At 37.3% G+C, this 18600-nt stretch overlaps 1 protein-coding gene across 3 annotated transcripts in view; it reads left to right on the forward strand.

Annotated features, from left to right (window-relative positions):
• The window catches only part of TMTC2 (transmembrane and tetratricopeptide repeat containing 2), a 245782-nt gene that overhangs the window by 206769 nt on the left and 20413 nt on the right, over nt 1-18600 (forward strand). For all 3 annotated transcript variants that reach the window (XM_017804514.1, XM_017804517.1, XM_017804516.1), the window contains 2 exons: nt 9614-9728; nt 16726-16789. In XM_017804514.1, coding sequence (XP_017660003.1) covers nt 9614-9728; nt 16726-16789 — 179 coding nt within the window. The remainder of the gene's footprint in view (nt 1-9613; nt 9729-16725; nt 16790-18600) is intronic.

An 18600-nucleotide genomic window follows, 5' to 3' on the forward strand; every position in this document is an offset into this window, starting at 1 on the left:
AAGCACCATTTTTTTTGCTTTTTAAGTAATACACTTAGATAGCTTAGTGAGTGTGAGAATTTTCATATATTTACATGTGAATTCAGTTTTCTTTTTAGGTGTTTCCTCTTAGACTGAGATATAATAAAGTGAAGTGCTGGGTCCTGGACTTCAGTCAAAACAACCCCCTACAGCACTACAGGCTGGGGGAAGAGTGCCTGAAAGAGGCCCAGTGGAAAAGGACGTGGGGGAGTTGGTCATCAGCTATCTGAACATGAGCCAACAGTGTGCCCAGGTGGCCAAGAAGGCCAATGGCATCCTGGCCTGTATCAAGAATAGCGTGGCCAGCAGGACCAGGGAAGTGATTGTCCCCCTGTACTCAGCACTGGTGAGGCCACACCTTGAGTGCTGTGTCCAGTTTGAGCCCCTCACTACAGGGAAGCATGGAGGTGCTAGAGCATGTCGACAGAAAAGTAACGGAGCTGGTGAATGGTCTGGAGAGTAAGTCATGTGAGGAGCAGCTGAGTGAGCTGGGCTTTTTAGCCTGGAGAAGAGGTGGCTCAGGAGAGACCTTATGGCTTTCTACAGCTGCATGAAAGGGGTTCGTAGCCAGATGGGGATTGACCTCTTCTCCCAGGCAACTAGCAACAGAACAAGAGGAAGAATTTCTTCACTGAAATGGTTGTCAAGCATTGGAACAGGCCGCCCAAATAGGTGGTGGAATCAACATTTCCACAGTCCCATTATTCACAGTGCTGGAGCTTTGTGTCTTTGCTCTTCATTGACTGAAGCAGCCTAGGAAAGCTTTATTTTTCTTCTACATATTTAAGGAAAAGATCTTATGAAGAAAAAGACTAGTGTACTTAAGAAAAATAAAATATCAGTGTTGTATTTGTAAGAAAGAGAAACATCAACCATGACCTACTAATGAAATTTTACTAATTTCTTCAGGAGAGTTTTATGTTGATGGAAGAAATGTCAGCCTAGTCCATAGGAAGGTCATTTTCTATCCTTGTCAATGAAATGAATAAAACTTCACAATCCATAATTCCAGTGAATGAATTGTCCCATTCCTGACTGACAGGTTAGCTAAGTGCAATATATGCCAAATAATTAATACAAGAGTGCATGGATCTGTTACGCTGGGAACACCAGATCCTACATGGTGATTATGTCTTGAGAAAATAAATTCCTTGATGAGATGGAGTCAAAGCCATCCAGATATAGTATGTCCATCACTAAGTCACTTTGCCAGCCTTCCCAATACACAGTCTTGAACCTTTCTGCGAAGGAAAGGGTTTTTCCATTTTATATCTTTTGTAAATCCTAACATTGATATACAATGATTTTGTAGGGAAACTATAAAACAAGTTTATGATACTCAAATAATACGTGTTCATAGAACATATGTGGTCTTTGGAGAAATGGTCACTCTGTCTTGAGCATACAGTGTCATCAAATTAGGGTCCTGAGTTTGGCCTATGGCTTATAGCTCCTCCTACAATATCAGTGAATGCAGTTCCAGGAAGACAGGATTCCTAGACCCAAAATGGGAAGGAGATGTAACTGTCTTGCAGAAAGACTTGATTAAGCTTCTGACCTTTCTGTTTCCAGAACTCTCTGTAATAACTTTGATTTTAGAAAATCTTTAGCTAGAACTAACAGACAGTATTTCTTACTTCCAAAGTGAAACTGGAAAATATACCAGAAGCTGAGCTATTCAGAAGAATCCACCAACCTGAAGTCCTTTTTGCAACCTTGTTGCTCTCTAGGCTGTTGCGATCACAAAACATTAAAAGAAGATTATTACAGACCACTATAATAACTATTTGTTCCAAACTTCCTTTAGTACCAGTCACTGAGGTGGAATGCAATGGAGTATTTCCAAGCAAGCTAGGTCACCAACCTTAAATGCTGTGGAATTTCCATTTAGTCTGCCTCTTCCCTTGAGTTTATCCTTAAATCTAATCATTCTGACATCTCAAATACGTGGTTGACTCTGTTTCCTCAGCATAATATACTAGACTGCTCAAGAGATATGCTATAGATATTGCAGATCAGAGACAGATCTAAAAATGTGGCTTTGTGCTTCTTCCATGTTGCCAGAATGTAGGGTTTCTGCAGGAACTGAAAAAGCATGTGACACAAACAACCCTGGAGACTTCTTTGCTAACGATCATATGTTTTGATCTATGAGTACTATCTCATGAGGATTTTTTTAGAGATAATATGAGACTGTTACAGAAGTGCAACTGAATAGTTTTTTCCCATCCAGATTTCACGTTTCCAAACTTATACATCACCAGGTGTTTGGGAAATGACATAGGGTTCGGAATCTTCCTCAGTATCTGTAAATCATAAGGTCCCTGTAGTTTGTATTTTCATCATTAATCTTTTGTTTTAGTGAGAGCTTCCAGTGATCCAGATGTGATCACAAGTTCAGTCATCAAGTCCCAAAGGTTTGCAAGTTAATTTTTTCTCTCTTTATCTCTGATCATGCTCTGGATGACATCCAGTGGTACATTTAGCACAACTGCAACAGATAACTTTTTCAGACAAAGAAAAAGGCTAATAAAGTTTTTTCCAAGCCAGTGCATATACTGATATTGCAGCACCCACTGGCTTGCATAGTGTTTCTGTATATTTTATTTGCATAGAATAATTTTCTCCATGGGAACCAATTGAAAGGATAAAGTCTCCAGAATTCTTTCCAGCAAGAAACCAAGAGAACAGCTTTAGATTAAGATGGAATGGCATATAAGGAGCAGCAAAAAAATGAAATGCTGCTACCATTTAGGTGATTGTGATGTAAGTTGTCTTTGTTTCTCCTGTCACAACCAGCACATTCAGCAAGAAATCGTCTTAACAGGCCTGGAAAGCCGATCTTTAAACATTCCCTTGCTCTGGGAACTTCTGGTTCACAGCCAATGAATCTGTTTTGAAAGTCTTAAAGGAAACAGTTACATTAGGTCATGCCTGTTGACTTTGCATCTTGCAACCTTGATTCATCACCTTAAAAGCTTTGGAAATCAACTTGCAGACAAGGTCTCTCCTCATTTCTTCCACAGAATGCTATTTCAGTTTTCTATATAGAAAGCTCTGTTTGCATCTGCTCTTTTGCTCTGCATTGTCTCAGCAGAGTTGAAGTTCAGCAGACTGCAGTGGTGGATCTGCTCATATCACTAGGAATACAGTTCTCAAGACATGATCTTGCATCCTTACTGTGCTTCAAAGACAAAATACAATGCATTGGTTCAGCCAGAACCCTATCCCTCTTCTGGTTTCTGCTGAAACTTGAAATGTTTTGAAAGCACCAGCATATATTCAGCTTCAAATCCTCAGTGTTGAATATGCTGAAAGAACTTCTAGTGAAGTTTATTTTTTTTACAGTTGAGTCTAGATAGAGCACTCTTCATGTTGTGGAAGTAGAAAACTTTTTAAGAGGATAAGAAGCAGAAGGCTTGGTGACAAATGTATATTAAAAGAAGCAAATTCCTATTATGGTACTATTGGAAGTTTTTACATTCTTATTCAGAAGATAGTTTACTTGGCTTTGCTTGGATTACTAAAGATATCAGCATACTAGTCTAAGTCATTGAAATATGAGTAAGTGCAGAACCAACAGCATTCTGAGAACATTCAAGATGGTTCTTTTCAAAAGCAACAGCAACAAAAAGAGCTATTTCAGAAATCTTCTCTGTTCTGGGACAAAGTACCTTTGAATATTTGCCAGTGAGTAAAAAAGAGAACATTTCAACTGAAGAAAGATTGGTGCAAATTGCACTGTTATCTACTAAATAAGCAAATTGCACTTCTGTCTAATAAAATAAAAGCTCATAGTGCCTACAAGGAATAGTTAAGCCCATTCTAGAGGAACACACTAATGCCTTTGTGCTCTGAACATAAGAGATTACTACACATAGACATATCCCAACCAATTAATACCTTTCTTATTACAATAAAGCAGCAGAACTACCAGTTCAGATGTATGGCTTTTAAATGGTTCATGGTGCTTCTTAACAAAGTGCTTTACAAATGTTCATGATCATTTTAGAGACACAATTATACAGGATAGAGAGCTGTATGCTTTCATTTCTGTGGATAAATATTTGGTTAAAAAATTGATAAAAGATGAAAATAAGTTGTTCTTTTTAATGCCAGAAACTGGAATTCTTTTGTCGTTGTTTACATACATACTTTTATCTTACTTTTCAGTAGATTGCATATATTACCTCTCAAATTTTTGGTCAAGTAGGGAGTCAAAAAACACTGTTGATGATTTGCAGGAAAAAATAAGTTTGAACAAGGCTGTAGGTACAGAATTCAGCGGCTTTAATGCTATTTCTGATTCCTAGATACTTTAGGGAAAAAATAACTAAGAGGATTGTGAAGTGTTGAATCAGTTCTCTGCTGTCAAAGATCCTTAAAAACTCCTGACTGCACATTTACATTCAACTCAGTGCTGTCTAGCAAGAAAGGTGGAAAATTCTATTTTAAAAAGTAATGTTCCAGGCAAAGTGTTGCTGATGGTCACATCGGAAGGTGGACTATGGATTTCCTACTTCCAGTTTAGAAGAATAGCAAAGAAAAATATGCTTTCCTTGGAGAAGGAAAATGTGGGATTCAGAGCTTGTAGAAGGCTGTTTTCTCCAAAGCTGGTTCTGATTCCAAAAAACAATCAGGCTACCATAATTGATGTTGTTGGCAACGGTTAGAATCATGACGCCTGCAATAAGAAAGGTGGTGTTGGGCAGTGTCTCTGTGGTGGGTCCATATCAGCAATTAGTAACGGAGGAAGAGGAAAAAGAAGAAGCTTCTAGCAAAAAGAAGGACGAGAGGGGGGGATCAAAGAGCCAGTCCTTCAACAGAGGAAGTCAGATAAATCAAACAGGAAACCGAGGTTACCCAGTCCCTGAACTCATCAGAACTCCGGGACTTGCGGAAAGATTTCAGCCACCAGCCTGGTGAGTGGATTCCTACTGGGCTGCTTCGATGCTGGGATAATGAGGCTACAGAAAAAATCTGTAGTGGGTTAACCCTGGCCAGATATTAGGTACCCACTAAAGCCACTCTCTCACCCTCCCTCTGCAACTGGACAGAGGAGGGAGAAAAAAAACCAGCTAAGAATTCATGAGTAGAGATATAAGCTGGGAGAGGTCAGTGACTGATCACCTTCACCGGCAAAACAAGACTCAAAGTGGGGATAGTACTTATATTTATTACTAACAGGATAAGAGCCAAAGAGTGAGAAATAAAACAATCTTAAAAATACCTTCCCCCCCTCCTTCCTTCTATGTTCTCCCTCCTCCCCCCCAGCAGTGCAGGAGGACAGGGAATGGGGGTTATGCTCAGTTGTTGTTTCTGCCACTGCTCAGGGAGAGGAGTCCTTCCCCTGCTCCCATAGGGTCCCTCCCATGGGAGACAGTCCTTGATGGACCTCTCCAGCGTGAGTCCATCCCTCGGGCAGCAGGTCTTCCCAAACTGCTGTCCCATGGGTCACTCCTCCGTGGGCTGCAGTCCTTCATGAATGAGCTGTACTGACGTGGGTCCCCCACAGGTGCCACAAATCCTACCAGGGAAAAACCTGCTCCAGCATGGGCTTCCCTCTTTACAGGCCGCAGGTCCCTGGCAGGACCCTGCTCCATCCTGGGCCTCCCACGGGGTCACAGCCTCCTTCATGCATCCACCTGCTCCAGCATGGGCTCCTCCATGGGCTCTAGGTGGGTCTCTACACCCTGATGGTGCTCCATGGGCTGCAGGGGCACAGCTGCTCCACCGTGGTCTGCACCACGGGCTGCAGGGACCTCAGCTCTGGTGCCTGGAGCACCTCTTGCCCCTCCTTCTGCGCTGACCTTGGTGTCTACGTTGTTATTCCCATGTTCTCACTCCACTCTTCCCTGGCTGGAATTTATTCCGTGCAACAATTTTTTGTTCTTAAATATGTTATCACAGAGGTGTTACTGTTACTCCTAATTGGCTCGGCCTGGGCCCGTGGTAGGAAGTCCATCCTGGAGCCGGCTGGCATTGGCTCCACGGGACAGGGGAAGCTTCTAGCAACTTCTAACAGCAGCCACCCCTGTAGCCCCCCTGCTACCAAAACCCAGCCACAGAAACCCACTACAGTCTCATAGAACGTGAGGTTTGCCAGCTGCCTGTCATAGGAGAAAATCCTACATGTAAATTTAGACCCACACAAGTGGTTCCTGGATCTTGGGGCTTGTGGATCATACCTTCTGATCCACCTTCAACACCTTGGCATTGTTACACCCTGCTAGTGCCCTTCTCTTGGGAAAACATATGGCTTTGACAGGAAAAGTTCAGAAGTCTACTTTTTATTGAAGAAAGTGCAGCGGTAAAGTGCCAATCCACTTCATTCTTGTATGAATTTAGTATATCACATTAAAAGCAATGGCAGCTAATGTTTTCAAAATGATATCTCTCTACTTAGGTGCTTTAAATTAAATTGAGATGTGTGAATAGAATTAGTATGCCTTTCAGGAGAACTTGACAAATCAATTCTCAGCTGAAAGTTTCCACCTTGTACTGGGTCTGGCTTGGATAGCATTAACTTTCTTTATAGCAGCCTGGATGATGCCATGTTTTGGATTTGTGACTAAAATAGCCTTCCTTCATAACACACCAGTGTTTTGGCTGTTGCTGAATAGTGCTTGAGCAGTGTCAAGGATTTCTCTTTTGATTAGTCTGCCCTAACACAGAGTAGACTTTGGATGGGCAGGTGGTTGGGAGGGGACGCAGCTTGGACAGCTGACCTGAGCTGGCCAAAGGGATAGATATAACAGACCATATAACATCATGTTCAGCAATAAAAACTGGAGTAGAGAAAGAAGAAGGATTTTGGCTTCTGAGGTGGCCCTTTGTTGGAGACTGGCTAAGCATGAGTCTGCATGTGAGAAGTGGCAAGTGATTTTCTTCACTTTGCTGTTTGGTTGATTTTTTTTGTTATTTTTTTTTCTTTCACATATTAAACTGTCTTTATCTTGATGCACAAATTTTCTTGCTTTTGTTCTTCCTGTTTCTTCCCATCACCCTGCTGGAGTGGGTGGGGATGAGCAGATGCGTGAGTGCTTGGATGCTGACAGGGGCCAACCCACCACACACCTGTATGCTCAGGTATTTACTTTTCCACTAGATTGAGAAGGTGGCAGTCAATTATATTTATAGCCCATCCAAACAGGGAAACGCTTGATCAGCAGCCGCTGATGAAATCACCTCTACGCAGGCAATGATTAAGGCAGTTAAAGGTTGTTCCCCTCATGAAATCATGGAATATCGTACATTGAAAGGGACCCACACGGATCAGTGAGTCCAGCTCTTGGCCCTGCACAGGGGAGGCCCAAGAATCACGCCATGTGTCAGAGAGCGTTGTCCAAATGCTTCTTGAACACGTAAGGTAACATCAGTGCTGAGCTTCACTGTTACAGAAAACTGAAGTATGTTTCTAAAGATCTATCTCTAAAACCCATTGAATAATTTTTTTATTGACAATAATAAGGAGAGGTTTATTCTCCTTATGTAATTAATTTGCTTAATGAGCAGTTGACATTATAAGGTGCAAAAAATTTTTCCTAAATTAAGTATATATTTATTTGAGAATTCTCCTGAATGTTCACTGTCTTGAAATATAAAAGCTTATGTCCTCCTTTTCCTCTCTGGCTGGATCTATTAATAGTACATCCAGTTACCAGTGTTTCATTCTGCTAATCCAGGGCTTTCATTAACAAAAGAACCTTAATGTTAACAATTTATGGTTGGTTTGCTTTAACATGGACCTAAACATTAGGGATACTGCTTTACTTCACTTTTTGGAAGAGAATTGGAATACCGATTGGTCAAGCTTGTTTCAAAGATTTCTCTTTAAAGAAAATAGGAATTTAGCCCAAATCAAGAGATATGAACTGATAAGGCATACCCTGATGTTGTACCCAAACGGTGAGGGGGGGGTGGGGCTGAAAGGAAGCAAATTTACTGCTTTTGTAAGCATTTGTTATCCCTTCCTAAAAGAGTTCCACTAATGGTTCAACCCATGATTTCTAATTCTGAAGACAAATTAATTTCCTGTGGTCCAAACTGTTCTCAAAAGGTTTTCTTTTATGTTTTTCCTCTCTTTTTATTTATTTATTTATTTATTGTTTGGTGTGAGAGAACTTTTTTTGTAAATCATCTGTTTCTGGGCACAATAAGCACAAAGCCTTATACTGCATCAAAATATAGCACATATTAGTGTGTGGATATAACTAAAACAAGCAAACCTTATACTGTGAATGCAGGAAGGCACCAGAAAGTTTTTACAGGAGTTTTGCAGATATGAATAGAGTCATGCCTTCCTGCATCACCGGATTCACTAGGCTTGTACAGACTTTGCTAGCTCTGACTAACTGGATTTCTGGACTTTTTGCATAAGCACATAGCAAGCATGTGAGCAACAGGGAATGCATGAGGAAAGGAGGGAAGAAAAAAAGAGAAAATCCCTCACTATGAGAGGAAATCATTTGCTCATGGGATATTATTTCTGAAGAGGCTGGTGGTCAGTGATGGCATGGCGGACAATTTTTGGTTGAGTGATATAACTTTACAAAATAAATTTAAAAGAGAAGGATGGGATGATGGAATTTATAATCACCATCCTTGAGGATAGCTTTTCCAAACATAAAGTTATGTAGACACAGAGTCTAGATGGCTGAAATCTTTTAAAAAGTTGTTGCAAAAATAATGCATTTTACAAATTAGGAATGAAAAAATCACTTAAAAGAGCAGAAAATAAGGTTGCTTAAGTATCTTCCAAATTTCTTTTTCATCTTCATCAAAGGAAAACTCATTTTTGTAGAGCTCTATTATGTCTTATATGTTCCGTTTTGAAACTGCTGCACTTCAGTTAAAGTTTAGTTAGGCTTAAATTATTCATTCTTTTCAGTTGAAACTTGGTTCAATGATTATGATAACATCATTTGTAAAAATTCGGTCACTTCATTTTAGCCATCTTCTATTTATTTTTTTTATGTAAAAGGTAAATGTCATGTAGGAAACTTGTAAAGAGCTACCTATTGGGTTAGTGCAATACATGATAAAATACCAGTTTGTCAAGGTATACATATATAATAATTTTAATGCTGATATCATTTATAATTCTAAAGCTGAAGAAATATGTTCTCATGGATATATATAAAAATGTATCTTTTAATATGATTTTGAGATATGCTTTTAAAATGGGAGTGTATTTGATTCGTAGATGTTATTTACTTCAATTTGTCTTGAGGAAATGAAGATCAATGTAGAGGCAGAAGGGCAAGTTCTCAAATGGCAGGCTTCTTAGAGGTTGGAAGTACTATTTCTTGATGGCTGAGTTTTACTCTATTATTCTCACTTTTCCTAAATATGTTCCACAAATATTGTTATAGCCTGTCATATTTATTGCATTTTTTCTACTTTGACTATATTTTGAGGATGCTGAAATACAGAGCAAATCAACAAATAATATTGAATGTGATTCAACTGTTTGTTGGTTGATTTTTTAGTTTGTTGGGGTTTTTTTGTGATTCCTTTTCCTAACTATACTCTCTGTAGAATATTACATCAGTTATTATCTGTGGGCTCACGGTCATGCACTCCATTGCAGGTCAGTTCCTCCTTGAAGAATCCCGCCTGATAGAAGCAGCTGAAATGGCAAAAAAGGCAGCTGAACTCGATAATATGGAATTTGATGTTGTTTTCAATGCAGCCCATATGCTCAGGTTAGTGCTTTTACATCTGCCTTACTGGATTTTCGTCTCTTATTTTGGAGGGAAAAAGTATTTATAGCCTTCGCTTATGCAGGATTCTTTTTAAAGCTCAGCAACTCTTTAGAATAATTCAATATTGGTAATAAGATACAAAGAACTGGAATGAAACTGTTGCAGGATTTAGCACTTTCCATTTCTAATTTTCTGTGTATTATCTCATAATTTCTTACCTTCAAAACTTCTGTGGTTTACAAGTACGTAATCCATTTTGCTTGCATAGAAGAATAAGTGTTTCTTTTGTGAAGAACCTTCTGCAGGATTTCCTTTCTCCTGATTTTTAAAAATTTAGTGTGAAAAGATGAGACCATATTTCTGTTGTAGATGTAAATAGAGAATATTGAAAAATTCTGTTAGTAGGGAACACTACAATAATTAGAAATCTAAATATTCCCAGGCTAATAATGACTTTGAGACTCATTGGAGCACTTAGTGGTATTCTCAGAATCTGTAATTTAAAATGTAGTCTTATATTTAATTCTGTTCTATCTGAATAGAATTAAATTTTAGACTTTTTTTAGCTTTTCAAGCTGACAGACCAGGTTATTCAGTAACAATAAGCTGCTATCTATGAGTTTAACATTATCATTAAACTCACATTACTGTAATAGGTATCCTCCATGCTTATTTCTAGGATAACTATCCAATTATTGTCTATTGTCTGCTTAACAGCTATAAGGATGCTTGATTTCATTTAGATGATATCTAAGCATAGAAAATGCATGAAAAAGGAAATAAAAAAATATACTTCATTAGCACAAAACAGTTCTTGAAATAATTCCTCTGATGAAGATATCTCACTAGGCTGTCTATACTTTCAACATTTTAAATATGAAATGAAAGGAAAGGAAAATTGTATAAAAGAGAAGGACAAGGGTATAAAACAGACGGTAGAATCGGCTTCAGGCAAATGACTCGAGTTTCAGAATTACAGTTTCTGTACCATGATTTTTAAATATGCCCCAAAACACCTTTTGAAAAATAACTCTTACTGCTTGTAGATTAGAAAGGAAACCAATAGAAATGGTTCACTGGTAAACAACAGTTTGACCTGACTCAGGTGTACGAGCTGTTTTAAGGATCCTTGCCTTCCCCTGATTATTTTGTGAATGATATCTCTTGAGACAGAGTTCAGTAATTTGAAACATTTAGATCAATGTTACAAATTCACAGACAGAAGCATAGCAAGCAGCTGAATTCAGAGGGGTATAGAGTGTGTCAGAGTCCTGATTTCAGTGATTGTGTTGTGGAAGATAAATTTAAGTGGTGTGATTGTGTGTATTTTAAAATATGATGATGTAGATCAATACTATTTTGGAAATAGGTTTAATAAATCTCTCACTTTCTCTGTGAGCAGAGTGAAGCATCCGAAGTCTTGAAGGCATGTTTGTTTACATCTGGATATGAGTATTTTTTCACTTTTCAAGTAACAGCAATGCTACTGTACTACGTGGCTGCTGTACATCAGCCATGGTTAACCTACTTGATCTGATTGGGAGTATACTGTTTTTGGGGCGCCTTGACCAGCATTGAGCTCAGTGATTCTAAGATGCATTCTCTATTTTTACTGTAAGCAAAAAGCCAAAACCTCTAGAAACAAAGAAAACTCGCCAAACAAAAACCCTTAAAAAAGGGGCCTGTTTTAGTTTAGCTAGAATCCACTGTGCTGCTTTGGGATACCCGGTTGGTCTAATTTTTCACTTACATGCTCAGTTCTCTTTGTGGAAGATTGTAATTGTCTTCCTAATATGCTCTGGGAGTCTAAAATAGTCTGGAGGATTTAGCAAGAGCAGGGTGGCAAAGTTAAATTCAGCGCTGCTAAGCGTTTGCTTAAAATCCCCATGCGTTAGCATCTGACTGATTTTTGCTGAAAGGTTATGATTCTGTTGTCTGTCCTTGTGCACTGCTCTACTTAGCAATTGATTTAAATATATTGCTTCTGTAAGACTTGTTGTACAAGGGCAATGTGTATTCATTCATTGGAACAGAGCAGCTGCAAATCCATTGTGAGTCTACAGGACTTCAGAAGCAGCTGATTTTCAGGATCTTTAGAACAATGGAGAGCTGAGGTGATTCCAAGAGGAAAGCAGATACTAAGACACAAAAGAGGAAGGAAAGAAGGGAATAAACCAACTGGTGACACAGCTAGGAACTGTGAATGCTAAACGCAGTCATAAATAAAAGGCTGAAATAGTTTCATGTAGATGACCAACTGCTCTTTAGGTACCCTAGAGAGCTACAAAAACTGACCAGTGAGTAAGAATTTTGAATGAGCTGCACAGCTGTGAAGTAGAAAACATATTATAGAAGTTCATAGAGCATGAAAATGATTTGACTCTGGTGAGCGAGATGGGATAAATTTTAAAGATGTGTTGTGGACTAAGAGACAGAAATTGATACTAATGTGGATGATGTAAGGTTTCCAAAATTACTGCAAGATAATAACAGCAGCTTAGATTTTTGTATAGATTCTAATTTTTTTTCAGACCAAATATTCTACCCAGTGATGTATTTTTTAATTAGGAAGGAATTATCTTTCTCTCCTCTCTTACTACTGTTTCCACTATTAGCCTAAGGAATGTCACAAGACTGAGAAACACGAAGACATTTTTTCAGGATCACATACAACTTCTTTCAAATTTGGTTTACAGCTGTTTTCGATGGAAACTAATCAAAATATTCTTTCAAAGTTCAATTTGTTTTTCTACTCTAGTGCTAAAATATTTTCCTTTTTTTTTTTTAATCCCCTTACTCTCTGAGAAAAAACAAATTAAATTAAAATGCAACTTCTATAAAAATTTACAACTTTTGAAAATTTTGAACTACAATACTGCAAGGTAATCTTCTTTTTCTTAAATTTGCAACACAGTTGTTAACTGGGTCCAAATGCAGTAGTTGTATTTATAGATAGCCTGTTCTCAGTTTATAAGTCACAAGAACTTCTCCTCCTCGTGTCAGGTATTCCAACATTGCTTACTTCCTTTTTTTTGTGGCTGATCTGAAGTAAAAAAATTAACAACTGAGTTAGTTCTGTTTGCATTATTGAGAGACCTCCCTGCTCCTAATAGCACATAGTTTTGAGGTTTTTTTTCCCCTAAATGACTTCTGTAGCATCCTCATAATGCAATGCAAGATGAATCAAGTCATCTGTAAGAGGGAGGAGATGTGGGATGACTGTAATCCATTTCTTTGCAACAGTCTGGTAACTTTTCACTTGCATAATACTTGCCTGTAGAATTTATTATCTCAACAAATTTGTTTTCCAGACAGCTTTCTTCAAGGTCATGCAGCTCTTTGGGTGGTACTCAAAACAGTATCTGGTCACGTGTTTTACTTTTGTTCTATTTCCAATGCTCTTACTTATAGGAATTTGAAGCCCTTCAGAAAAGCTAGATACATTTTAATGAAATGCAGTGAAGCACGTGTTTGTAATGCTGTACCTTCAGGGACTAAGTCATGCATTAACAAGTGCTAAGTTTAACTTTTTAAGTTTTGTACTAAGTGAGCTGCCATGAGCTAGATTTCCTGTGGTCTAGGAGAGGATTATTTTTAGAATGAGGGATGGCAGTGGGATGACACTGATGTACTAATTAGAAACAGGAAAAGAGTTTCACATTGTCTTCATATGAAAACAAACTTAGGAAGAAGACCTATTTTTATAGGAATAATTAGTTTTTTCATGCTTCTGTAAGTGGGCTATTCTGGGAAACTCTCATTTTACATGAAGTTATACTATGTTTGTTGACTATTTGAAAAACAAGTCTAAATTGGAGCAATATTACATGACATGGTCTTTGTTTCTCAGTGAATTTCTGTAAGAGTATTTTGGCTCTCCAGAATACACTGATTGAACATGGTATTCGAATTGCTGACACAGCGTCATAGGCACAACTTCACTCTCTGTTATTGTCTCAACAGTTTATATTCATTCTTTAATTGCTGTCTATGTGCTTAATTATATATATGTATGTATGGCAAAGCATATAGTCTATATAAAATTTTTAAACTAAAAATGTGTATGAACAGTTAGAGGTATAAAACCTGATTATGATTTTGTTGTGACACAAAAAAATCCATTAAGAATGCCAAGTATCAACATTCAGTATTTAAAAATAGGAATCTCTGAAGAAAACTTCTTTGTAGCTGGGCTGACATCCATGATTTCACTGAAAAAATAGTCAACAGTCTGAAGCCTTGAACCAAGCAACAGGCAGGTTAAAACTAATGCTTTCCCACTCACATGTTTATGTATCTAAACCAGTCAGCACTGGTGGTGTTTTTCTCTTACAGCAATATTTTTTCCAGTGATCACCATAAAGGTTCAAAATGAACGTAAACTGGGTGTCAGGATAATCTAAGTGATGTGCTATCAAGCACATTTATGACGTGTCAGCATCAATCAGCTGGAACTGAATACAGAGAATTGGTTGGTCTGGAGGCTCAGGTTAAAAGATATGAGAGAACAAAAAGAGAAAACGTTTTTGTCCCTTAAAACAAGATTGAATGCTAGTGCTAATAGGGGAAGTCAGATGTGTTTCCAAGGTCAGTCCTCATGAAAAGATTTAGGATACAGGTTGAAATATATCTCATAACTATGAAAAGGACTCTGTCTTCTGAACTTCTCTTTGCTTCCTTTCCTTCCTTTCTGTTTTATTATCAACATTTTATCTAATATTTTACTCTAATGTGAATTATGTTACCTTTAGTAGTGTCCTTCCCTTATTTGACATTTATCCAGAGCTCTTTACTGCTCAGTGGCATAGGGTTGGTTACTGCAATTTCTTACCTCTGTGCCTTTAATTTTTCTCAAGGGAAAGCTATTTCAGGGCTTAACATAATGAATTTCTAGCTTTTGCAGTGAAAATGGGATCCAGAATTCTGAAGCATCTTAAGTAAGGGAACTGATGTTGAATGCCCCAGAAATGGAACTGGCATTTTCCTAACCAGATTACTGTGTTGTGCATGCATTTCTATAAACTGTTTTTAATGGAAAACTATACATTCAAACTGACTTCAACTTAGCAATTAATGATGCATGTTTCAAGGTGTACACATGGGAGGAAAGCAAGCCATGTATTTCCACTGGGCTAAAAGGGATTTTAATGTGTTCTACATTCACATGCCAACAACACTTTTTGGAGGTGAAGTGTACCGTTTGTATTTGCCTCCTGGGTAAGAAACCTTGTTTATTGTACGTTATTTCACCACTTTCAGAAGTGCTTTGTGTCCTGACAGTTCCATGCAAGCAGGGAAAAAAAAAAAAAGCTGTGTAACATGTTTCATTTTATAGCACCTTGTTGTAAATCCTGAAATTCATAAGTATGAGAATATTTTTTTCCAGTCATTTCAAGTGCTACTGATGCCCAGCAGGAGCAATTCAGAAGCAGGTTGAATTAATATTTTTAGACATTCAATCATTTCTAACCACTGCAACCACTGAGTAAATGATACATGTGAAAAGTAATTTAAAACAGTTAACAGGTATAAACCAGGTTCTACTTAGCAATTGTTACTCAGGAAGTGATTTCAGCTTGCACAGGAATTATGTGAGAAATTTCAAAGGGATTATCCTTCTCCCCTTCTCCTCCCAAGACCAATAGCTGTCAACATGTATTGACCAGGATTAATTGACTATCATGTATTAAGTGGCTAATGTTTAAAATCTGGGTGGATAGGAACATAAAATTAGAGCAGAGTTTGATTACTGAATAACAAAGCATGTAAAGGCTCATGTAATGAACAAGGTAAAATCTCCAGGAACAAGTGCTCAGTTGATTGATATTCTTTGAAATAGTAACTGTTCTCAAAAGCAGAAGAAAAAGGATAAAAAATCAGATGGCCAACCCTACTCAGTGTTATTCCATTGTCTAATTTTTCGATTTCGTATCGCAGAAATGCACCTGTGTTATGTAATCACATAACAAACACAAATGTGCTGAAGATCTGTCCTAACTCTCCTGTGAAAGGACCTATCCCTTCATAGGAAAAATGGAAATAATTTTAGCAGAAGATATGTAGCCTGCCTGAAAGTCATGCTTGGTTGTTCTTACAGATTTACCATCTTTCTCATGACATGTATGTGATAAACTGATACTCATTGGAGCGGTAGACAAAATGAATAGTTGGAGGGAAATTAAGAGGGTGGAGACAAAAGGAGAAGAGAGGAGTTTGAGAGACGAGATAAAAAGGACCTGTTGAGACAAAAACATGTTGGGATTTCTTTGGCAACAAATTACATTTTCATTTGAAGATATTAAATTAAAAACTCAGGAGAAGAAATAAAAAGTAAACTACTAGGACCATGTAGATGCTGTCTGTATTAGTAAGGAGAAGAAAAACAGTTGAGCTGATAGTGCTTCAGGTACCCAGAAACTCATTCTCCTGGAACAGGAGTCCTAAGTTTAAATCCCCTCTCAGAATGATGTGAGTAAATGTTGAAATTGGAACTCTTTTCTGAATGAATTCCCTCAACTATGGAAACCTAGTTTTCAGAAATCATTGTATTATCTGACTTTTTTTCCTTTTTTTACTGGAATGATAGTGGTTTTGGGGAGGTACAATGTGAGAAATTGCATTATTGCATAATTTACAGTTTCTGAATTTAAAGTATGTCTGACTACAAAAAATGAGCCAGATTTTCCTCTGGTGAAGACATATATCTCTGTTTTTGTCTGAGATGAGTGTTCAGCTTTCTGTATTTCTTTGTAATGTGTACTAATATAGTTTCAGAACTAAAAAAGAAAATGAGGTAGGCAAAGAGGATTTGTGCTAATGGACATTCTGAATTATAAGAAAACTTTTAGATTTACATATTTTGTGCATTTTTTAGGGTAATTTCCTTAAACAGAAAGGTAGTTGCAGTGTTTTGGTTTTAGCTATGTTTCTTTAGGTATGAGTTTTTCTTAACCCAAGGACAATGAGATGTAACTGTTGTTTTTTTCTGTCCTGATAGACAAGCCAGTCTTAATGAAGAAGCCGAGAAGTATTATGAAATGGCAGCAGGATTAAGACCTAATGTAAGTACCTTCCTAATGATATCCATTACTTAAGTTGATGAATGTGCTATGGTACTGAACCCTTTTTGTTGAGCAGAACTTCTTGCTGGAGCATTTGATCTCTTGTCATGTATTATATATGTTCTTTTAATGGTTAATTATTGGGTCGTCAGATGAAGCTGTTCATTTGTCAAACCAATCACTATGCTTTCAAGTTGCCTCAGTGAAGTGGTCTAGCAATAAGTGGCTAACAAACATGGAAAAGACTTCTAGATTTAGATTTATTTATCTACATTTAAATGTGTTAAGTTTGGAAAGCATTTCCAGTCCCATCTATTTTCACTAGTAAAAGAGAATGAAGGGCTACTCTGTGATCCACTGTTTAAGGCATTTTAAATAATACATTTATGCCTTTTCCTCTGTCATGAACTTAAAGATAATTTTGCCTCAGAGGTATTTATCTCCAAGGTAGTTGTATATTGGCAAAGAAATACTTGTTTTTTGAAGCAGAAGTATGTAGGAATAAGTGACAGATGCTTTTTTAAAAGGGAAGCTAACTTCCAGTTTTATTGCATCTGGAACTAAAGAAATAAATTTTTTACTTACCATTTTTTACTCAGTGTTATATTTCTTTTCAATTACCTGCACATTTTGGGGGGACAAAAGTCATGAATATAAATGAGGCAGAATTTATTTTAAATACAGAACACTTTGCGTATGCAATAAATCAAATCTAGGAAAATTCCTGTCACAGAAGTCTATAGTACCAAATTTGAGGATACATGTTAGCAAATTCAGTTAAAAGAAAAAAAAAAAGGAAAAACTACAGACTTAAAAGAGTTTTCAGACCTAAGAATCAAAAGCTACCCCAGCTAAGACTCAAAACAAGCTAACAAAAAATAATCAAAAAACCCCCAAATAACTTATTCATACAAAATGACAGACTTTTGCACTGTCTCTTAAAAGCTGTCAAAAAACTTTGTATTATATTAGTTCATTCCTTGTGAAATAACAGTATAGACTTTGTGATTCTTTATGCTTTCAGATGTTTTTTGGGTTTTTTTGAGAGGATACCTTAATGTTGGAAGGGTTCCCTCAGTTGTGTGCAAACTGGTACAAGTCGTCTTCTGTGGTTCATTGTACGCTTAAAATGTTTATCAGAAAATCCAAAATAAGTTTGTTGTATAAACCATATATGAATATGATTATATGTGTGAGGTTTCTCAGAGAGCCTCGAAAGTAACTGGCAGCTAGGTTAGGTGTTTATAATTATTGATGACAATTTTACATGCTAAGACCAAAGTATTCTTTTTGAAGAAAACAGTTCATTGTAGCAACTTTCTTCTGACTTTATTAGGATAAGCAAAGATCTAATAAGTACTGGTGTTCAGCTTTCTTTAAGAGATAATTTCACTTTTATATTCAAGATCATAGTTTAACTTTCTAGCTAAGCATAGTATGCATATGGTTTAAAGCCTTTAGAAAATATTTTACTGATGAAGAGTGGGAAGATTGTGTCGGTTTTCACTGCCAGCATAAACTTTCTGATGACTTTACAAGGGCATTTCTCAAAAATGTAAACAGAACCAGAAGTAGTCATACATCTCTCTCTTATTAACTCTCAAATTTACTATAATAGTTTCAGATCAGGAGAAGAAGAAGCCACTTGAGGAGTATTACTTGGTAGTAAGCAGTATAATGTATACATGGTAAGAAAGAAGCTCCCAGTCTTTCCAAAATAATATAGAATGCAAATTACTTATGTAACCTCTACTTCATGGCTGCATCTGTACTGATAAATTAAATGTGCCCAGGGCTGTTTTCTAGTGTTG

This window comes from Lepidothrix coronata, unplaced genomic scaffold, assembly GCF_001604755.1.
Source record: "Lepidothrix coronata isolate B3197 unplaced genomic scaffold, Lepidothrix_coronata-1.0 Scaffold9, whole genome shotgun sequence".
Taxonomy (NCBI): domain Eukaryota; kingdom Metazoa; phylum Chordata; class Aves; order Passeriformes; family Pipridae; genus Lepidothrix; species Lepidothrix coronata.